Source organism: Manacus vitellinus, unplaced genomic scaffold, assembly GCF_001715985.3.
Source record: "Manacus vitellinus isolate BGI_N305 unplaced genomic scaffold, ASM171598v3 scaffold_66_pilon, whole genome shotgun sequence".
NCBI classification, from domain to species: Eukaryota; Metazoa; Chordata; class Aves; order Passeriformes; family Pipridae; genus Manacus; species Manacus vitellinus.
In genome coordinates this window covers 806,041-829,285 of record NW_021940729.1, presented here as the reverse complement: position 1 = coordinate 829,285, position 23,245 = coordinate 806,041, and the positions used below count along the sequence as shown (strand labels likewise).

Sequence of the window (23,245 nt, the reverse complement as noted above, 5' to 3'; positions counted from 1 at the left end):
GAGATGTTCTACTGAGGAAAAATAGAGGGCACTAAAATTGCCATGCTGTCAAGACCTGAGTTAAAAATCATAAGGGACGAAGAGATGCTTTTACTCCATTGTTTTTATCTCGGGTCTTATTTGGAAACAGAAAAGCTTATGGTTACTTTTCCTGTGTTTTATATTCCTGATGATATGAAAGGAACGTATTTCAGTCATTATTTTTTGACATTTGCCTCCTTTTTCTGTCCTTCCAGGTTCTGATTGACTGGATTAATGATGTGCTGGTGGAGGAGAGGATCATTGTCAAGCAGCTCGAGGAGGACCTTTATGATGGGCAGGTGCTGCAGAAGCTGCTGGGTGAGTTCACACAGGAGAAGGTGCCCCCCAAAAACTGGAAGGGGCCCGAAATTAATCCCTTCCAAAGCTGCAGGGAGCAGCAGGGCTGTGCAGTAATGCACCACCCCACCAGGGATGCACCTTCTTTCAGTGATAGGTGCAGTGTCAGCTTCTCCATCTGCTGGGAAGGCAGGAAATCCAGAGAATTCCCAGGTTTCATGGACTAACAGAAAAATGAATGAAATAATTTAAAATAATATTTGCATGTTTTGGTAGTTGGTTTAGAAAAGATTAAAAGGCATCTTGGCTAAGCAACAATATTATTCAGATATTGATAAAAAATTCCTACTTTAGGTTCATAGAAACAGTCAAAATGTTCAAAGTATTTGTGAGTTGATAACCTCCAAGTCTTTTATGTCTGGGCTACTAGAGTGCTTTTGTTTTTCTGTCACTTTAAAAGAAAAGAAATATTGATCTTCAGCTAGGAGAAATGCCCAGAAGAAACATACTCTTGAACTTGAGAGCAGAAACACTTCCATTATTGGAATTGATAACTCTGGGAGGTTTCTGGAGGCATCTTTAGAGTTGAAGGCCATCCCATTTTGTGAAAACAGTTTTGGTGAAGTATGTTTTTTGTTTTCAAGAGTGGAATAGGATATAACTGGAATATGTCCAACCAGTCCTGACCTCCCAGAGAGATGACTTTTCCTCAGGAGGGAGGGAGAACAGAAATCAGCTGTTCCCATTGCTCTGATGGCTGGAAAAACATCCCCACAGCCCCCCCAGCTCCCTTCTTTTCTTTTTTTACAAAAATTCAACTCCTTTGTCTTTGCAGCTCCACAGTGCAGAGGAAGAGAAGAATGACTTTTCTGTGACTTTGGCCACAAATAATTATGTTACAGAAACAAAATAGAAATTTTACTGGTGTCATTTTTACAGATTTTCCTGCATTAGTTCGTTTTTGGAAGTAATCAACCATGAAGTGACAACGGCATGACAAGACTGTACCAACTTACTGCCCTGAATTAGTTCCCCTAAGGCAGCACAAATCTGTGGCTCAGATGAGTCCATAACTCTTGAGGGTTTGAGGATGCAAGGTGTGCTTCAGCTTAAATTCACACCTTTGGCTGATTTGAAACAAAGCTTAGCAAGCTGCAGTAAATATTCACACAGTATTTCCCATTTTTTTGTCGTCATTAACAAGTCCATTAAACTTGTACAGATTCCTTGTTTAGTGAAGGCTGTGCTGTGCCAAATGCTTTTCAGCAGTGAAAGGAACTGGGAGGTACAATTAAAACTATTACTGACTTGATGCCTGGCTGAAAGTTGTTGTATCTTTTGACACCTGATTGATGAGCATGTTCGATTTTGTCACATTTTTGTTGGAACCGACACGCTTTTGATGAAAGTTTTGCTTTCAGCTGTTCTTCTTTCCGAGGAAAATAATCCCCTTAGAAAACTTGTAGCGGAGTCCTGCTCTGCCCAGTGGTCTGTGCTTGTTATTTCCACCCAGGACCTTGTTTAATCTGGTTTTGCCTGTTCTTTTTTGGGTTTTTTTGGATGTTTTTTTCAAACGCAGAAAAATTGGCTGACCGTAAACTGAACGTGGCAGAAGTGACACAGTCTGAAATTGGTCAGAAGCAAAAGCTGCAGACGGTCTTGGAAGCTGTCCATGATTTACTCCGACCCCATGGCTGGACAATCAAGTGGAATGTTGACTGTAAGGACTCTCTTGGGTTTTCTGTCTCAGCTTCCCAGGCAAGGAGGGGGATGACAATCGATAGGCTGATCATACTCTCTGTGATGCAGTGTGCTTTTAAAAATTATTTACTTATTTGTGGTTGTAACTTTGACCTTCTCCTTTGGCCTTTAAGGGCAGAGAGGCGTGTTTGTAGGATAATTGAGGTAACTTGTTCAAACCCTCTGTTCCAGCATGGCCTGTTACAACCCAAAAGTGAGAATGGAGTTTGAGCAGCCCCTTTACCCACGTGGTGAAAGAGTTTTGTCTCTTACAGACATCAGAGCTTGTGTTAACACTTCAAAGTCTGCAAAAAGCAGTTTTTTCCAGTATCCTCCAGTACAGTGACGGAGGCTGCCTGTCTTCACTGACAGAGAGGGAGCTGAAGGGTCTGGACTTGTAAGTTAGGCATGTAGCTTAAAGGAAGGGCTGAATCTAGGCTTTGCTCCCTTCAGAATTGTATTTCAGGTATTACCAATTTAGGGAAAAGGGGAAGAAGCATTAAAAGAAAAAGACTTTTCACCAAAGGCATTTTTCACTGCCTTTTTTCCCCAGAGCTGTTTGTTTAAAATAAGACCTCAGCATTCTTTTATTTGCTCCGTTTTCCTTGTTCCCTGCAGCAATCCATGGCAAGAACCTGATTTCCATTCTTCACCTGCTGGTGGCTTTGGCAATGCATTTCCGGGCTCCCATCCGACTGCCCGAACACGTGTCTGTGCAAGTGGTGGTTGTGAGGGTGAGTATGGAAAAACTGATGGGAAAAGCCATCATTTATCACTCTGGTTTTGCAGGCCTGGGCTGCTCCCATCCATTGCCCCTGATCTCTTGCCATTTAGAGAATTTATGTCCCAGTTGTTTGTCCTGGGAAGGCATTTTTGCGCTGCGTGTGCTCCCAGTGATCCCGAGAACATCACTCTTTGGCATGCTTGGGACCACCATTTGCTATTGCAGCAGCAGGGGAAAAATGGGATTTTGTGTAAGAGAGCCTCGTGCCTGTAATTTCTGTCTCTTCAATGGATTTTTTTTGCCGTGCATTTTTTGTAGAGGAGGCACTGAAACACAAGCAGCACAGGAAGGAGTTCCAGCACGTAGGATCCCCCCAGCCTGGGGAGCCTGTTGCTGGTGTTGTTTTCCCCCAATGACTTCATGTGCAGACTTAGACATGCTGTTTTCCTTGGCATGCCTGACAGACTTTCATCATTCCTCTCACAGCCTTTGTGTTATTGTTAGCTTTCCTTAGATATGGAGGAGAGATCTGACCTAGGCAACCCTGACTTCCTCCCTCCTGCCCTAGATACTCCTCTGGTTATTCCTTTCTCTGTCGTGGCACTCAGTCCTCTGGTCCCAAGGCAGGCTCAGCCACTGGCAGCAGGCTCTGCAAGTGCCATTCCTTCGAAGAATAAAGAAGATAAAGTGATCTCAGACTCTGCTCTGCCAGTGTGGGTCCCCTCACAGGGATGGTTGATTAGGCAAGAGCCTCATTTTGTTTTACATTTAAATAATGGCATTTTCCAGGCTGCCTGCCTGAATGCTCTAGAGGGACAGGGTGTCATGTAAATGAGGAACTGATGGATGCTCCCTGGCTCGCAATAAATGTGTGTGTTATCTTGAAGAGGTGATTTTGAACTGCTTTCAGGCTGCTGTAGTAGTTCTTTCCTGTTAAGAACGGGTGAGTTAGTTATAAAGTAACACGAGTGTAAATAGGAGACTGATTTCTTTTCAAATTTCTTTTGGCTGTCTTGGAAAGATAAGGAGGAACATGTAAATATAAGCTGGTTTTTCAAACCCTGCGAAGTGGCTTCTGCAACTGCAAAGTCAGAGAAAACCCCTTAGTTAGAGAGGTAAAGCCTCCCTAGTCCAGGCTTCAGACCCCTCCACCTCTGCAGCAGAGGGGAAGGCTGTGGAGAAGGTGTTGTCACCTCTTTTCCTGGTGGGGGGACATAGGGGAGACACCTCCTGGGAGCATCTGGTTCACCAGAGTCCCTGCCCTTGAGACTGGGGAGGGCTGAGGTGAAGACAGGGTGAGGTAAAGACTGACAAAAAGTGGGGAAGAGGGAAAGAGCAACACCTGAGTCCCCAGGGGAGTGCCTGGAGGGGTCAGGGCACCGGTACACTGAGAGTTAATTTAAAAAAAAAGCCAAGAGGCTGTGAGCTCTTGCTCTTGGACCTCAGAGCCTGGGGATGGTTTTGGCAACACTGGCTGTGAGCCTTGCTCAGCTGGCCCCGTGCAAGAGGAGGCTTGTTTCAGCCCCCTAACCCACTGCTAGGAAAAGCTTACAGCTCCTCAGCTTTGTTTATTTAAATGCAAAGCAAGGCACACTGAAGCATGTTTCTTCTGGAACAATAGCTTTTATCCTACATTTGGTAAATTGAAATATATGCTGGTTCAGTAGCTGGATCTCTTGAAATGGATTTTATTTAGCCTTTGTTATACTAATGGCAAAGAGAATGGTAATGAGGAAGAAAATTGAGATTCTTACTTTTATTATCAATTTATTGTTAGATGATCTCTTATTACATATCCTAATAGTGACTAAGGTTCTGTCAAACTAGATCACAGTTAACATAAGGTGTCTGCTCTTAAGAGGTTGTCATTTAGGTGCCTCTTCTTGCTTGAAGATGCACTTGAGGGGACTAATAAATGGTCTAAGTGATTTCTTTGTAAGCCTTGCAGAACTGACCCCACAGCAGCGTTGGGCAAGAACACACCCACACTGAAACTCAACTAGTTAAGTCTCATTTTCCTGGAGAACTTTGACATTAAGGATTATCAGTATCAGCTTTGCTGAGCCCTCCTCACACTGTGCAGGTCCCTGAGGTGCTTCTTGCCCTGGAGGACCGTGCTGGCACTACAAAAAGAAGAGTCATTCTGGTTTAGCAGAACGTGCATTTCCACGTCCCAGAGCAGTGCAGAACACCTTAGGACCTTGTGGGCTTTTTCTTTTCTTATTTTTACTGTCCCTCTCCATAAAATGAGATGATATTATGGCACCACTGTCCAACATGGAAAGTGTTTATCCAGATCTCCACAGTTTGGTGGTGATTCTGCCCTTCTTTCAAATTCTCTTAGGATCTTGAGGTGACAGACTGAGACTTTCCTAAGGTGCTGTATTTCCTTTTTAATGAAAAATAGTTGATTTGGAGTCTGGGAACCCACAGGCATTTTGGAAAGGACTTTCTGTTTTACCTTCCCTTGCCAGGAAAAACCTTTCCCTACCTGTCTGTCTTTCAATATCACACAGAGCAACTACAAGACTAAACCAGGAGAAAACCACTTTTGTTCTTATTATTTTATAATGGGCACCATGATGTAGCAAGACTCAAGAGCAGAGTTCCTGAAACGTAGTTACTTTCAAGCCTTTTTGAAGTCAACCTCCAGAATTAGTTATCTTGCTGTTTTACTGTGTGAAATACAAAACTGTGTAACCATGGCAATGTATGCAGAAGTTACACAAGAAGTGTCCCAGCAAAAAAGGGTGTAAGTGGGCCTTCAGGACTTAAAATCCTCTTAAAATCCACTCTCAGTGCTGAGTTAAGAGTCTAAGATGACACATGTTTTAATATTGGTGTCACTCAGCATATGCCTGTAATTCCAGCCTTCCTCAGTGAGGGTAGGGAGAAAACCTTGTGGTTTCAGTGTGTGCTCCCAGTGAGAATTGAGAGTCCTGAGGTTTTTTCCTTCCAGCTGATTCTGCTGCCTGATATTTGAAACGTAAACTTGCACAGTGAAAAAAATTACCCTAATTCAGAAAAGCAAAAAAGTCCACAGAAGTAAGTGTAGAAATTGTCCTTCAGGCTAAGGGTAGAAATTGTCCTTGGGGCTCACTTTGTGGGTTATTTTTGCAAGGCTCAGGAATCGCTGCCTTTTGCACTTGCCTTTCCTCATGCTCATTTTTAAAACTGCAGCATGGCCCACCTTGGTGCTGCTGGGAGATCCGAGGTATTTTTCCAGTAATTCCCTTTGAGTCTTGAGTTGCAGGCTGAAAGGTCAGAGGCGAGGCAGGAGGAAGGATAAATGTGTCTGGTGCCGGTGGCGCGAGGGATCAAACTTTTATCTAGGAATGACATTTGCTTTTGGATTGCAAGGCCAGGGGACCAGGCTTGCTGTGTGGGCAGCTGCCTCAGAGGGGGCTCCACAGAAATGCTGCCTTTTCCACCAGCTGTGAAGTCGATGTTGGCATCCATTCCTCTTCCTTATCCAGCGTTTGGAGGAGTTACTCTCTGCTCACCGGTTGCTGAGCTTTTGTTCACAGGTTGCAGCATCTTCTGCCTGGGTTTGTGGTGCCTGGAAGGTCCAGAGCCCTGTGTTCATGAAGTGGTGGGATGGAACAAAGACAACATTGTTCTGTGTGCGAGAAAACTCTGCCCTGTCAGGAGCTGCCTCGTTTTTCCATCCATGGTGTCATCCTGGCTCGTTCCACCAGCCCTTCTGGCACCATTCCCAGGATGAGATATATGGATGATAGGGAAGTGAGGGGCTGTGGAGACATGGCCAGCTGGCAGCATCCAGCCCAGGGCCCAGTCAGGGACGGAGCTGGAACAGCAGAGCAACAGGAGAGCACAGCTCCCCCCGTGCTGCCAGCCAGGCTCCCTGAGAGAGCAGCCCTGCCTTCATCTTGAGGGCAGTTCTTCTTCTCATGGGCTGTTTGGATTTCGGTTTTTATTTCTGAGATTGCTTCTGGGGAAGGATGTGTTCCTCTTCAGAGCTGTTCCCCTTGATGAGTTCTCACTTGGGGTTCAGCTGGTGAAAAAGATTGAGGTGGAAAACGTGCATGGAGCTCGTGCCTGGGGGGGTGGTTTCCCTGCTTACCTGAGCTCTCAAGCTTTATTAACCCTGCCATAAGTCATTCTGACAGCCCTGGTTCCTAGATGGCTGCTGAGATTTGAGCTCTTTGAGTCAGCTTTTTGAGTGTAGGGAAGGGAAGGGAGGAAAGAAATGCCTTCATCCAGGCATAAAGCTGTATCCCGTGGTTTTGAAAGGAACCCACAGAGGTGTTAAGCAAGTTTCTCACTCGGGTGAAAGCACTTCCAGCCTCTGAGCTGTTCTGAAACTCATTCTCACCACCTGCTAACTCTCACTTGGGTAGGAGGCCCCTTGTTCATGCAGAAAATTATCCCAAGGAGAGAAGACCAAGTGTCAGGGAAATACAGTTTGCTGTAAAATGAAACTGGTTGAGCTTTGTGTGCTCCCTGCGTTTCCTTGGAGGATGTGTTCCTGTCAGGGGTGGGAGAGCCACCCTCATGCCTGGGGAGCTTTGCCAGCACAGCCCTGGTCTGGGGGCAGCCATCCCTGTGATTTCAGCCCCAGGCCTCTCTGCAGAGCCAGGCTGCCAGTTGTGTCACGTTGCTGGTTGCCACCGTGACCTGAACGTTCAGATCCCTTGGGGGATTTGAGATGGGGCTGACAAACCCTGTGTTCCAGGCACAGTGTTCACTCTGGTCTCTGGAGGAGGATTGTTAGTGAGTTAGTTGGCTGCACATACAGGTGGATATATGCATTTCCCAAACATCCATCTGGCTGCCAGCCTGAGAAATGCCACTGTGCTGGGAGTGAGTCCTCCTGTCAGCGGTCTCACCTCTCCCTCTGCAGAGCTTTTAGGGAGTGTGCTTCATCCAGTTTTCTCCTCGGGCATTCTGAACGCTGCAGGGCCCCTAAGGAGCTTCTTTCCTAAATTCTCAAGTTTCTAACTCCGTCTTCCTTTCCAGAAACGTGAAGGCCTCCTGCAGACCACTCATGTTTCAGAGGAGCTGACGACCACGACAGAGTAAGCACGAAGCACTTTGGTGTGTCGGTGGTGCCTGATGTGAGACCAAATTTATGAAGATTACATTTAATCTTCCCCTCCGTCCTTGCTAAATTAACAAAGTCCCTTAACGTGGTGCTTTTTTTAACTATCTAGAAATGACTTGGTCTCTGGAAATACGTTACAAAGGAGAAGTGTCCTCTGGAAATTTCTGTGTCACGGAAGCTTTTAATGGAAGAGTGACCTTTGAGAGCTGTTTTTTCCCCCCCTGCCTTCTGCAGGCAGATATATATATATATAACTGATTTCAGCCCAGTACTGTTTTCTCTCTCAGGTGAAGGGCTAATGTAGATATTTTGGGGAAGAATTAGTTTGACAAAAGGCAATTCTTTGACCAGTCTCTCAAAACTGAAGTGACACCCCATGAAAACTGTAAGGGTGTTTTAAACGGGGTATCACTTCAGTCTTGAGAGGTACGTCAGAGATCTCTGTTTTCAACTCAGGAGTACAGCTCAGCAAAACCAAACTGAATAAATAAACCCCATTCCCTCCCCAGTTTTTTGCACCAGAGTGCTTTACTTTATGTTTTTACAGTCCTTTTTTGTAAAGAGAAGGCTAGACACGCATTTTGGCTGCAAATGAAAGCTGAGATTTTCCCTCACGTGGCCTGAAGGCAACTCATCTAAGAGGGGCTTACATGAGCCCTCCCTCAGATTATCAGAGTATTGGCTCCCTGTAGAGTTGGCTCAGCTTCCCCTGGCTTTGAAGATAAATGAAGTACCATGTGGCTGAGCTCAGGGGGGGAAGATCTTTCAGATGGAAACGCTCAAAAATGAGATCATAACGTCTCTGCGTGGACATTAAAGGTCTCATAGTGGGGGTTTTTTTGTAGGATCAGAGCTCTGCCTCGGGTTTGTGGGCCAGAATTCCTCCCCTCACTCCTGTGCTCTTGAACAATGGGGCTTGGCTTGTCCTCTCCCTCAGATGTGGTTTGCAAGATGTAATCTGCAGGCTGGGGCTTAGGCACTTTTTTTAGCAAGATGTTTACACATTTGCTTGTGTGTTTATACGTATATTTTGTGAAGCTATTTAATATTACACAGTATTAAGAGGTTTGCTGTTTAATGTGTTGCATGCCCAGATGCAAGAATAGCCATGGAAAATGCAGTGATCAGCAAAATCCAACATTCACTGCACGCTTTCAGATTCCTCTGTGCAAATCAGGGCCTGATTCTCAGCTGATAAACATCTGCACATGTCTGCTGATGTCACTGGCTGTGTAAATATTTCAGATTTGGCAGTTTTATCTGCATAGTATCCACATATGGTGTATGTTTTCTTTCTTCAGAGAAAACAGGTTAAAGTGGGACAGATAACTGTGCTTCTGAGCTGTGTGGGTTAGTGACTGATGCCTGTATTTGTGGGAAATGTGCACAGAAACACATTTATTCATTCACCCTCCGTCATCAAAATTGTTATGGATAAGAAATCACAATTATGTGTAAAATATAATTGTGTAAAATATAATTATTTGTAAAATATAATTACAAATTTCCATTCATTTAAAATGTGCCCCCCCTGGCATCACTGGTGTTCTGGGCCCATTCCTGCAGCACGTTGGGTCTGGTCTGTGACATGCTCAGCCTCCTGGCTGTGGTAGGAGTGGTTGGCCCTTGGGAAAAGCAGAAAAAATCTTGCAGGAAAAGGCCTGTTGAGCCCGTGCTCTTGTCTTTTCAAAGTGATTATTCATGAACTAACCTGATGTTTCTGAATGCTCTGACTTGCAGGATGATGATGGGAAGATTTGGTGAGTAACAAAGTTGACTGAATATTTATTTATTATTATTATTATTTGTGTCAGGCACAGACATCTGGTCTGGTTTCTTTCAGCAGATCAAGGCAATGGGTTGGGCAATTCCCTGGGGGTTGGAATGTGTTGAGGGGGCAGGTTTTGTTTCTCCACATGGATGTGGGGCATAATGGGTGGAACCAGAGCCTCCAGGATACTGTTTGTGCCCTTTACACTGGTCTCTGCTCTGTTTAATTTGTGAGTAATGAGCAGGAGCCCCTCACTGCAGGAAAGACACTCAGGTCTGGAGTGCCATGTACAGCTCCTCTGTATTCACTAGAACTTAGAATTTAAGCCTGACCAACTGTAGGTCTGGTCTTCTAAATGAAAAACAGGGGTTTTTTTGGTGTTGCTGCCAAGAGATTGCATTTAGGTTTTTTTCATGGCATTCAGTCACTTCTCAGCTAAGAGATGTGGGCTCATGTAAAGGACTGTGTGTGATGGAAAATAAGTAATCAGTTTTCTGTATTCACTCATTATAACGTGAACACAACCATTCCCCTCTTGTAGAGTATTGCCATAAATCACTAATAAAGCATTTGGAAATAAGTAAAGTCAAGGGGCTTTGGGGGTAAATATCTTAATAAAGCAAAGAAATTTGGATAATAAATGTGTTTGTTTATTTAATGGCAGAAAACTATTAAAATATGGGCTGTAAATAAAAAGAAGTGGATCTTGGAAAAGCTGTTAAAAACTATGCTGAAAACATAGATTGGGTTAGATATTATTTTACAATGTTTGGAAGGTCTAAACATAATTTAAATCTTCATGCTGAGCTTTGCTCTTCATACACTGTTCAGTTGAGTTCAGTCTTAAGCTTTACTAAATTCACAGGTACTACCAGTAATTTTTAATTAACCAAATTGATATCCCACTTTGACACTGAGTGGTGGGTGCAGCCATAGCTGTTGTTTAAGTCAGGATTGGGGCATAGTCAAAATTTGTGTTTCATTTTAATTTTTCTTTTCACCTCAATATTTTGTGTTCCAATTACAAATGGCAAAAAAAAAGGGAAATCAGTGAATGATATGTTTATTTTCAGTTGCCTCTAGAATTCCCAGCGTAGTTTGCTCTGGCATTTAGCTAAACACCAGAACAGGGTGGTAACTTTTAGCTTGGGTCTCTTGTTATGTGGCTTTCTCAGGAGAACCTTTAAACTTTAGACATATAACCTGCTTCCCACACTTGGCTGTTGGGGCTGTATTGATTTTAATTCTCTTTTTCCCCTCAAACCAGAGCGTGATGCCTTTGACACACTCTTTGATCACGCACCAGACAAACTCAGTGTGGTCAAAAAGGTAAGAAATAAAATCCCAGTTTTATTTTCCACGTTGCTTTTTTTTTTTTTGAAAGATATTCAGAAACATCCAGCAAGTAACAGAAGGGGGAATGTGGAGTAGTGAAGAGTTACCCCCAAAGGGCACTGTTTCAAAGCCAGCTGGTGTTTTCCACAGCACCCTGAGATGTGATTCACCCATAAATAAGTTTGCTAAATGCAAAGCTTTTAGAGAAGAGTTGGTTTTGTCCCAGGGCTCTTCTGCTGAGCACTAATTCATCTGGTCCCCTGGTTTGTCCCCCAGGGCTGAGCATCATCTCACAGCACACCCACCCAGACTTGGTTTTGACATGGCTCTTGGTGTCAGACAGAGCAGAGGGGTCTGTAGCTGTTTATCTCTCTCTGCCAGCCCTTGTTTTAGGGAAGACATAAGGAAGAGGCTCCACGTTGATCCATCAGATAGTTCCAGCATGGCTTTTTATTAGAACTGTGCAGAGATCAGCATTGTAAATTGTCCCTTCCCTTTGTATGAAGCAGAGGATGTGTGCATTTACAGTAATGCTTTGATGTCTCTGGAAGATTTTATCTTTCCAGTCTGAAGTGTCTTCTAGAGAAGTGTTTTTAAGTTGATAGAGAGCTGAGTTAACTCTTTCAAGTGCTCACCCCCAGCTCTGTGTCCCTTTGGAAGTGGTGTGAGCGGGGTGGCAGATCTCAGTGCTTCAGTACCTCAGCACAGAACTGCCTTGGAGGAGCAGGATGTTGTGTCTGGAATAGAAATCCCATCCTGACTGTCATTTGCTCACTGATCTGCACACATCCCCCCAGGAGCCAGAGGTGTGTGCTGTTGGCATCTTCTCAGGCCCCTTTTAGCTCAGTGCTGCTCATGCCTTGCTCCCAGCTGGTGGAGCTGCTCCTGGAACCTGAAAAGATCAGTGTGGACAGGGAATGCTCCTGCTTGCTTCATCTCCAAGCACTGATGTCATCTCAGCTTTTTTTCTGTCGCTGGAGTTTGCTCTGTGTGCTCAGGAAGCTGATACAGTGAGCTGTGTGTGATAGCACCATCTGGTGAGTTCTGGCACGTGGTGCAACAAAAATGTCTCTCTGACTGAGTTGTTTTCAGTTTTATGTACTTATTTGTGCAAAAGCAAACAGCCCACACCCGTATTTATCATATTTATCATTAAAAAAAAAGTCTGAAAAAGTCACATGTTAACCCTTTCACGTGGTGTGGTGTCTGAATCACTGCCTCTGGTGTTTTCTTTCGTAGTCTCTGATCACCTTCGTGAACAAACACTTGAATAAACTGAATTTGGAAGTAACAGAGTTGGAAACCCAGGTAGGAGGCTTTTTCTTTTTTGTGTGTAATCTGTAAGTTGCAAATCTAGACCTTGTTAAGGAACTGTTTCTCTTTGGGCATGTTAAGGTGTGGGATCTTGGAGCAGCAATGACGTGCTTGGAAACTTTAAGTGTGGATTTCGGTGTCAGTGGGGTAGTTCTCACTTTAAACATAAAATTAAGCAATTTTTCAGGCTAAGCAGAAGCAGATCTTCTCTCCAGAGTTCACTGAACTGTGGAGAGATGGTTATCTTATTGTCTCAGCAAAAAAGCACAGCATCTAAAGAATTATACCAAGAGTGTGGGTAATTGGTTTGAGCTTGGCTTGGTATAATACCAGTTATTCATTCACTGCTGTTTTTTAGCTTTGCTGAAATAAGGGGGTGACTGGATCTGATCTGTCACAACAAATAGTTCCTTAAGGGTACCCAGCAATTTATTTTTTAAAAGATTAGAGGATGTCACATGTGCCATAACATTTCCCCCCTTAGCCAGTCAGGAGTCATCCTGTCTGGTGCGAGCACTGAATTGTATTGCCCAAGTATGCGGGATATTATTTAATATTTGCTGAAACTCTAAACAACCTATTTTAGGGGGAAAAAGATTCTTTTATGAAGTTAAACTTCCTACCTGTGACAGGGGAGATTTAATTTGAAGTTCTGGTTAAGGGCAAAGACTCAAATGTCCAACACACACAATTTAAGAGGGTAATTGTTCCAATTACCAGGTACTGTGGTAGTAGGACTGGGAGTATTTAATCTGAAAACATGTTTTCCCAGGACATTTTTTTTTTTAATAACAAAAAGCTTTCTTAAATACTGTAGAGAAGTTGGCAAGATTCCTCAAGCAAATAAAATGAATGTGAGGAAAGCAAGAACAGACAGACATACATAACCCCACCCTAAAATATTCAGCAGCTCAGTAAATAGATAACTGGCTGGAGAGAAAGAAGATCTTTTTTTCAGTCCCTGCCTATTCAGACCAGATATTCTGCACAACTAAGGAATACAAATTGTAGATCACTCCTAGGTCAGTTGCTTTTAATTTTTTTCTGCTAGGAGCTATTTACTGTATGTAAGTAATTATAATAAAATATGGTCTTGCAGGGGTTAATGCTCTGAGAATTGTTGATGGGCTTCCTTGTTTTGCTCAGGAAACAAGAGGAGGGGAAATTGTGCTACCAGATGTAGGGAGAAAGCCTCCTGTGGTTTATTTTCCTTTTCTTTAGAGAACAGACAAGAGAGCAGCTCTGTCAACAGGCTCTTGAGAAATTAAAAGTGATTTCTCTTGCTCAGCTGCACTGGTGATTTCACCCTGGACAGGTGAATCCAGGGAGCAGAGGAACAAAGCCCTAAATGCTTGTTACCAATCCCTGCTGTGACTGAAAGGATCACTTGGTGACTCCTGAGCCACCTCACACCTTTGTGCCAGCAAAAAAACAGGGGTAGAAATCAAAATAAATAATTTGGGCCAAGCATTCTTCGTCCTCCTTGTTATTTACAAACAGCTTCTTTCTCCTGGGAATGTCAGCAATATTCCTCTTTAGTTTGCAGATGGTGTTTACTTGGTCTTGCTCATGGGGCTCCTTGAAGACTATTTTGTTCCACTTCACAACTTCTACCTAACACCTGAAAGTTTTGATCAGAAGGTGGGTAGAAACTCCATTGTTTCCATGTTCTTTTTGCATTATTATCATGTGCTATTTTCCAGTTGCTGCATCTTTTCCCTTTGTGCCAGGTAAATCAGAATAACTTGGTCTATTCTCTCCAGGAGCTGTGGCAAAGAGGCCCTGGCTGTGACACTTGATAGTTAAAACCACTAAAAGTTGTTTGTGAAATGAATGGGCAAATTCCCAGTAGCTGAGGAAGAAAGCTATTCTGTCACTAGCATCAAACAGCACATAATAAATAAATAAATGAATAATCAGAATGAATAAATCAGTAATGACCACTTTGTGCTGGAGAGTACTTTGCATAACCAAAGTGATTTTTTTTAGCTTGTAGTACTGCCTGAAGTGGTTTTATGTGCCAGACAGCAGAGTTGATGCCTGGCCTTGTATGTTCTGTGTAAACAGGCAAGAGAGAGAAAAGATGAGATATGGGAAGCTCAGCTTTTGCTGCATCCTGGGATTGACACAGAGATAAAGCTTCTTCCCAAAGTCACAGGATGTCACTCCTTAAAACTGCCCCCTCATCTCATCAGGATCAGTTCCCTAATACCTGTTCTTTTCCTGTAGTTTATGGAATAAAATAACATATATAACATCATAAAACAACATAGTATTATGTGATAGTTTATTGAATGCTCCTACAAACCAGATGAATAAATATCATTATTTGCTATGTAAATGTGTGAAGTAGAAGAGGTGGAACCTGGGCTGTGATCTTTGGTTGTTGTGGGGTGAGAAACTGGATGTTGAGTGCTCACAGGTGACATGTTTTGAAGCTGACCTGAACCCAAAAGCTTGTCTGCAGTTGTTCCTTGGACATAAATGTGCATCTGTGTGTGTCTGGTGCCTGGTATAAGAACACTGATTCATTCTGAATGTTGTATGCTGCACAGGAACTGGGTAGAGCAAGTGGGAAAATTATTGTCTATTACATCTTACACAAGCTCTCCTTTAGAGCTTTCTCTTGCTTTTTTTTTTTTTTTTATCTCAGTATCTTGAATTTTTGCCCCTGTAGAAGTGCAGGGTGCTGAGTTGCAGCCAGCACCTGTTCAGTTACAATTTTGTTATTAGTGGTTTAAATTCACAAAGATTAGCAAGTACTCCTGAAGTGATGTTGTGGCTTTGGGTGGAGACTCTGCCTTGAGGGATGGGGATTTGTAAATCAAAGGAGAGGCAGGCGCTGTGGTTTTGGGGAAGAATAAAGTATTTTCACACTGAAAGGGATTGGGTTTGTCACAATGAAAGAGGAGGACCTGCAGCAGGTAAAAAGAGATTAATAAAGTCCTGAACAATAAGTGAGAGTGAAAGTGGCCTTTCTTCCTTGTTGTAGGGGAGCTCTGTGTGCTAACTCCCTGGTTTTCAAGATGAGTGGCTGTAATTAAATCTCCCCCTCCCTTGCTCTGTATCTCCAAAACTGTCACTTGCAGTAACAAAACTGCACAGAATTCATAATGCAAATTGCCTTGGTTAAATTTCAGTGAGCGTGGACAAGAAATCTGCTGTGCAAAGCTCTTTAAATCCTGTTTGTCCCTCAAATGAGAGGTTAGAAGAAGACACCTACTTTCTTTCATTTTTTCCTTGTTGTCCCTATCTTTTAATAGTTATTGGGAGCTCTCTGGCCTCTGCCATGGAGACTGAGCTCGGGGCTTAACGGGGTTTCTCAGTTCCTGTGGGACCCATCACATTTCTACACTTGAATTTGGAAATCTGAAATTACTTTCTTTCTCTCAAAAGTGAATATTTACCCTACAAGCTTTCATTTCTTAGCCACTCATATGTACTTTCTATTAAATGTATCAGTGTTTAATATTGAGTTAAACAGAATTACCATTGTCTACGTGAAATTATAGAGAGAATAAAACATTTTAAAAAATTGAGGAAAGGTTTTTAATGCCTCTATAACTGTGAGATTCTAAACACTTCACCTCTTTCAGGTCCATAACGTTTCCTTTGCTTTTGAGCTGATGCAGGATGGAGGACTGAAGAAACCAAAGGCTCGCCCTGAAGGTATGGACATGCTTTAAACTGTGTGGGAAGACATAACAGCAGGTGCATTTCAAGTGCATTTGAAGACAGGAGCAGTGGTACCACAAAGTGGAGCTGTAAATGGAGCCCCTGACAGTTTTCCAAAGGATTCATGGCCTGTGTCTGGGGTATATCCTTACCTGTGTTCCTTGTCTGGAATGGATCCACTGACATGTCCAAATCTGGCTTTAGTGGATCATTCAGGAGCTGTTCAGGGTTATATTATAAATTCAGATGGCAAAAGAGTCCAAGCAGAAAGCTTTGTATGGTCTGATTCTCATAATTCTTACAGCCAGTGCTGGTCAGGACTCCTGTGTTCAGATTTCCATGACAGGTAACTGAAAGGCCTTGGAGGGGTTTTTTTTGGAGAACCAGGAGCAAACTGTCTCCTTGGTTTATGTGGACGTGGGAGTCAGATCTGAAACGTGTAAAAAACTGAGTTTTGCCTTTAAAGTCTCTGAACCTTGAAATGAATTAATGATGAGGTCTGCACTGTTGCTTGCACTGGGGATGAAAAGAGGAATTAAAACTTTATGACTGCTAAATGAGCGATTCTTATGCCTGCTGTTACAAACTGGGTGTGTTTTAGAAGCTTCCTCAGAACAAAGAAAAACGAGGAGCCCCCAAGAAATGTTTACTCTGACTTAAAATGAGACAAAGTGGTGATGATAAATCGATTAACAAATAGTGGAGCTGCTTATGGTGAGGGACAAAAGACAATATTAAATGCCTGTATGTCCTGTTTTAAATCTGGGGATGAAAGGTGCTGCTGAAGAATATTGTGAAACAAGACACTAACTTGGGAAAGTAAAGGTGTGCTCTGACTCTTGGAGCTCAGTCAGTGGGTGTGTGAGGAGAACAAGGAAGCTGGAGAAATAGGAATACAGGGGCAGGGATGGCAGTTTGTTGAGTGGGAGGGTTAAGGAGATGCAGCAGGAGACCAGGTAAGCTGGACAAGCCTGGTTTTAGAGAGAGAAAATGTTAAAAACCTAGGAGAAGACAGACTTAGTTGAAAGCTTGTCCTTTTTTGTTTCATTTTGTTCTGTTGTCATCATTTGACCCAACAGAGGAGGCCACCTTCCCATAAGGCTTTCCTGTATCCTTACACTGTCAGGAATGGCAGGACACTACAGCAGATCTTTTGTTTGCTCAGGACGAGGTGTGCAGATTCAATAAGCAGCAGACTATGTTTAAGTGCTTTACTGATTGAAGATCTAATTATTAATAGAAGCTGGAGAGCTAAATCAGCTCCCAGAACATTCCTTTTTGCTGCTGCAGGATGTAGAGTCTCCTGTGTGTTTTCCTCCCCCTTTTGTGTGTCCCCATTCCCAGTGGTTCCCAGCTGTTGGAGTGAGTGTGCTCCTGGGATGTCTGTGTGGCTGGAACTGCCTGTAAAACTGACTGTTGCTCTTGGAAAACTGCTCCTGTGGAGAGGACAGGGCATGGCTTGCCACCAGAGTTTCATGGAATCCTGTGTGAGGTCTTGACAGTCAGCACTGCCATGTAATTTGTGTTTCCTAAAACAGTAACTCAGTTTGGCAGAGACTCTGAGGCTCTGCAAAATATTCTGTGTGTGGTGTGCTTTGTTAATGCCATGCTGACCCACTGTTTGTTCTGCAAAACCTGTCAGGTGCATCCATGTCCTTCAGCAAGAACTGGGCAGTGAATGCCTCTTGAATTAGAATGGCTGCTTTCTGCAGTGCTTGCAAGAAGGAGGCCTTGTTAAATATTTGAGTGTGTCTTTGTACAGGTGTAAATAAAAATAGGAGCATGCACATCATCTCCCAGTCTCTGGTTTTCCAGCAAAATTCAGTAGATTGGGCCAGGAGCAGGACTTGATGCTGAATTATTGCAGCAGGACTTGATGCTGAGTTATTGCAGCGGAACTATGTTCTAGTGGATTAATTTATTAGCCTCTAATGAGGTTGTTAGGGAGTGTGAAAGTTTTAAATTAATGGAATATTTTAAACTGTTTTTATGATTTATGGCCACTTTCAGTTAACATTTTATTCGTTGTTGTTGGCAGTGTTATGACTGTGCATGTTTTATCCTAAAATAAGAAACAGGAGGCTGGGAATACGCTTATTTTTGGGAATGCCTGTTAGACACTGATCAATAAGGAACACTGTAATAGCCCACACAGGGAGGATGCATCTCATGCTCTGTACTCTTTAATGCAGCAAACAAAATCATAACAAGGTCTGAAAGTTGGGAAAGTGGCAAACTAGAATTACTACAGTGAAGGTAATTAACCTTCAGTCTGCATTGTCGAGGAATGGAGGTGGAATTTTCCCCACTGGAAGATGCATAAAAAGAAAAAGAAAATAAGAAAACATGCAGTGTGCTCTTTCCTATGGTTAAATTTACATTTTAAATGCATCTCTGAGGGAACTGGGTCTTGGTACTGAGAATGCTGTGGTAGTGAGCAGCTTTCTGTTGTTCTTGGGAAAATTAGAATTATGTTTCATTTTCAGTTATCCAGGTAGGACCTTTCTTTTTTTCAGGGTGTGTGACTTACAGCAGTTAGGATCTTTCTTTGGGGCAGGGGAAGATTCTCTTACAAATGCAAACTAAAACTCATAAACCAAGTCTGTAAAATAGTGTAGAAAAAAAGGTAGAGAGAAAGTCTGAGAGGTTACTGAAAATCTCAGATGAAATGTGGGGGTTAGAGTGTTATCCAGTTTTCCCCCTTTTCTCTGCCTTTTCTCCCCCTTTTCTCCCCTCTTTCTCCTCCTCCTTTCTTACATATTGTATCCAGCCTTTCCTTCTACTCCTTCAGCCTTCTCTGTGCTGTGCTTCCCCCCATAGTCCCTGGATTACATGTCTCTGGTATTTCTTGGGCATTTATTACAGCAATAGGATGGAACCTGTTCCCTGGCCTAGTGTGGTAAGAAAGGATATTAAATAATAGAAAGCTTTGAGTCTGCTGAGAACTCCTGCTTTGCTTATTGGTGGTTTATCCCCCTGCAGAGCTGTGGGGGTGTGAGGTTTGGTACCTCAGGAGGTGTGTGACTGCTCGTTCACTCCTCCCGTGGCCAGGGAAGTCACTGGTCATTTCCCAAAGCCTTTATTCCAGGTCTCTGACAGAATGAGACCTTCTCTATAAACCAGTTTTAGATGGAGAAAGGAATTACCTTCCTTATGTTTCCCAGAGAAGCTCCCTGTGGCTGTAAGAGCATCGTTTGGGACATTGGAAAGGCTTGACTTGGGGAGATCAGAACTCGGGGGGGGGTTATTGCTGATCCCTCTGGCTCAGAGGTTTGGGGGCTTTTGTTCCTTTCAGGACAAATGAGGGAAAGCAAAATGCAGGTTAAGGATTTCTCTCCTTTTCTCCCACAGATGTTGTCAACTTGGACCTGAAGTCTACCCTCAGGGTTCTGTACAACCTGTTCACCAAGTACAAGAACGTCGAGTGATCCTGGAGGTGATCCTGCTGAGGTCTCTTCATCCTTCAAGGCAGAAATGACCATAAACACGCCCTCTGCACACCCCCCTTGTGCCTTATGCTCCACTTCATGCATTCTTTCTGCACTTGGTGTGGTCTGTCTGTAGCTCTTTGTATGACAATTCCACTAAAAATAGTGCATGTGTATTCTCTACGTCACTTGAAAATGTGTAGGTATGTCACACTTTTACCAGAAGATTGGATCTGCTGTTTGTTATAACCTACAAGTGTGCTTTTGATAAAGGAAATATACCACTAACTACTTTAATAAGCAGGGAAAACACAAGACCTTCCTCATGGCTGGAGACTCTTTGATTCTACACTAGGCTTTCTTTTGTACACTCCTTGGTTGCCACTGGCATTTGATGATTTTCCAGGCTTAAGTGTTGAAAATAGAAAATCAGCAGTGGGATTTATTTACAAACTGAGCCTTTTCTGTTAAATAGGGTTTCTCTTGGGTGGGTTGGGCTGAGGGGAATTACAGGCACTACCTGAAGCTCATGGCAAAAGCTTCAGTTTTTGGGTTTTTTTTCACCTCATTCTACTCAGTGTTATTTCCATTCAGTGTTTACACAGAATAAGTCTTGTAATGGGATGACCAACTAACTTTTTTATGCCTATTTTTATTTTATCTCTTTTCTAGGAGAAATTTGGTTGCTAGAGCCACTGTTACCCATTCAGCTTCAGTCAGCAGCTGGTCAGACAGGCACAGACTGGATTAATGCATTTTGCCCCCAGTCCTTTCTGAAATAATGAGCTTGGCAGTCTGAAGGTTGATTCTTCATTTCACATATAGGAGTTAAAGGGTCAGATTACTCCTGTTGGAGTTGTTGGCAGCTGTAGGGTTCTGGGGGTCAGGCTTTTATAAACAGGCAGGTTTGCTCTGCTCCATGAGCTCACTTGAATCCTTTAATAAGAGGCATATTCTTCCCCTAAAAATGGATTTCTTACACCAAACATTATTTACCCTTGAACTCAGGTTCAAGAGGAACCACAATCTTTGAATGGTATAATTTTACAATTGGGATTTTCTCCTTCCCTCCTTAAACATTTTTTCATCTCAAAGGGAGAGAAATGGGCTTCTTTTGCTTTTGTTTCATATTTTTGGGTTCTGAGCTTTAGCATTTGAATTACTTGGGTCACCTCCCCAGAAACAAAGATGGAAGGAAGTTGCCCTTTCTTTGCATGAAAAATTCAGATCTCCTCTGCTGTGTAAGGTTCTCTGGGGGAATCATTGCTTGCCTGTGCTTCAGGAAGGAGCAGACCTCTCACTGTTTATACAGAGCCCAGAAAAATTGGACTTGGAGTTCAGATGGGGCCACTAAACTGCCATAGCACCAGCAGTTATTACAGAGGAGATTTACAGAGGTACCAGAGGCTCGTGGGTCAGCTCTCCTGGCAAGTTAAGGACATTGGTGTGAATTGTGTGCTGTGAAACAAGGGGATCACGGGGCTGGGAGGTGATTGAACTGAAAGGTCTCTCAAACTTTTAGTTTAATGCAGTGTTATCTGTGGGAAACAAGCCTGTTAAAGAGTTGTCATTCCACCCACCTCCCTTCAGGTGATGTGGAAGGGCCAGTGCTGTTTCTGTTCTCTGAGCTGCTGGGAGAGACCTCCAGAGAGTCTAGTTTTTGAAATTGGGAGCAATATTAATACCAAAAGCAAACAGAAAATAACAAGAAGGGATTGATAAGAGGGATTTGGCTTTGGGGATGGTTCTTTCTGAGATGGGATTGTACAGCTGGCATCTTCATGGCATGTGAGCAGACGTGACTGTACTGACAGGTTTTAGGAGTTTGTTCAGTTCTGCATTTCTGGTCACTCTGCAGAACCCCGAGGCCCTCTGCTGCAGCCTGAGGCATTCCTTATGGGAACATCCCTCTCAGCCAGGACTGCAGCCTTATGTTGATGTCCCAGCCAGGACTGCAGGCTGGATGCCCTGAGCAAGTTTGGGGGAGGTGTTAGACCACGTTCTGTTGTTTTTAAGTCTGTTTGTAAACATTGCACAGGGAAAACACTCGTTCCTTGGCTCCTTCCCACCCACTGCTCCTGCAGACACTGTATTTATTGTTAACAGGACTGTGAGCAGGGCAGATTTAATTGAACTGGAGCCTCATCCCAATGAGTCCAGTTTCCAGGAAGAGCAATGTAGGTAAAGCTTCTCTGAGCACCTGCTTTTGTCCTGCCTCCAAGTTGATGTTAAACGTGTTATTCACGATCTCTTTGTGTTACTGGGGTTTGACATTTGTTCCCTGGGTACCAGTGGGACAGATCTCAACCCTGTTGGGTTCACCTGGAGTGCTGGATGCTCTGCAGCTTCCACAGTTTGGAAGTACTTAATGAATGTCTGTCTTTTCCAGTCCATACAACTTGACTTTTAGGTGCATTTACTGGACATACTCAGTTCCACTGAGCTCTCTTACCACAGAAGAAGCTCAGACACTCAGCTGCATTCTGGTTTTCAAGATGAAAAACCAACAGTGGCAGATTTTTTTAATCACCTTAAACCTTAAAGGATTTCTTACCCCTCTTCTCCACGTCCCAGTGCTTTCAGTATTAATGTATTTTTTAAGAGTCTTTTCTACTGTTTTTAACAGTGTTTACTCTGGATTTCTAACTACTAAAAACCAGCCTTGCAGATAAAATTCTGGGCTTGTCACATGCTGGAGGCACCCAGCACAGTGATAAGAGTTGTGTACTGTAAGCAAGTTACAATGCAATGCTATGTTTGCTAGAATTCACAGCAGGAGTGTTATGCATGGTTTGTGACAGTTGTACTATTTATTCAAATAAACAAATAATGATCACTATGTTTTTTCCATCTTTTATTTTTTGCTAATTGGACAAGTCTGTGGGAAGAACTTTTGAATGGTGAAGTTCAACCATCAAGGATCTTAGACATAGGATGGTCTGTGCTCACCAGGAAAAGCAGTGATCTCTGTTTCTGGCCCTGGTACAGATGATGAGATGGTGTGGGCAGCACAAACTACATCTTCTGTAGGTTTCTTCAGCTTTTTTTTTTATTATTATTATTGCTCAGCTGCTGGATCTGATCAACTCGTTTACCTTTTTCCTTCCACAAGAGAAAAGCAACTGAATTACACTCTCTGATACCTGTTAGGAGGTTTGGGAGCCAGTTCTTGCACATCAGCACAGGAGGGAATCCTGGCATGCCAGTTTGTGCCTACAGAGCTCTTGGGAAGCTCAGGGAAGTCTGGAGTGACACTGGAAATGTCTGTGTGCTTCCCTTTGCTCTGGTATGGAGAGAGCACGGAGTGGCTCTCCAGTACTGCAGGGCTGTGGGGAACCAGGAAAATGCATTATGAGAACTTGTTGGTGGGACTGCTGTTGGTTCCTTGAATTGTTCTTCAGTGGCTGTTTTTAAGTGAGGGCCAGGTGTGTGTGGGGGGGTGTGTGTGCATGGGATGTGCTTTGGGAATGCACAGGAACACTCGGGGTGGGGGGAGATGGGCAAGGAATCAGCTGCAGCTCCGATGCAGGATTTACTAGTCCTGTTCTGGAGAAGACTGGATGCTCCATGCACCACAGGCAACGTCAGGTTTTGGAGGAAAATAAGAGGGTTGTCCATCATGTGTTTTCCAGAATTATTGTTTTAGTACTGACACCCCATTGTGAACGAGGCTTTCAAGAAAGAAGTCCTTGGTGTTGCTGGTTGAAGTAGGGAGAGACCTGGAAATTACAGATGGATTTCCTGCTCCCTCTGCCTGCTGATATGAAACTGGCTGTGGCCAAAGTTCCCAATAGCATCTCCAACAATACCTGCTTTCTGGTTTTCACTTACTACATGTTTAGACTGCAGAATGCACTTCTGTATAGGTGAGAAGG

At 43.4% G+C, this 23,245-nt stretch overlaps 1 protein-coding gene across 1 annotated transcript in view; it reads left to right on the top strand.

Moving 5' to 3' along the window:
• The window catches only part of PARVB (parvin beta), a 33,658-nt gene extending 11,449 nt beyond the window's left edge, over positions 1–22,209 (top strand). The window contains exons 4-13 of the mRNA XM_008930713.2: positions 237–339; positions 1,898–2,038; positions 2,677–2,792; positions 7,763–7,821; positions 9,588–9,607; positions 10,886–10,947; positions 12,193–12,261; positions 13,807–13,908; positions 15,864–15,936; positions 19,294–22,209. Of these exons, the coding sequence (XP_008928961.2) occupies positions 237–339; positions 1,898–2,038; positions 2,677–2,792; positions 7,763–7,821; positions 9,588–9,607; positions 10,886–10,947; positions 12,193–12,261; positions 13,807–13,908; positions 15,864–15,936; positions 19,294–19,370 (822 nt within the window). The 3' untranslated portion in view covers positions 19,371–22,209. The remainder of the gene's footprint in view (positions 1–236; positions 340–1,897; positions 2,039–2,676; positions 2,793–7,762; positions 7,822–9,587; positions 9,608–10,885; positions 10,948–12,192; positions 12,262–13,806; positions 13,909–15,863; positions 15,937–19,293) is intronic.
• Positions 22,210–23,245: the final 1,036 nt, after the last annotated feature.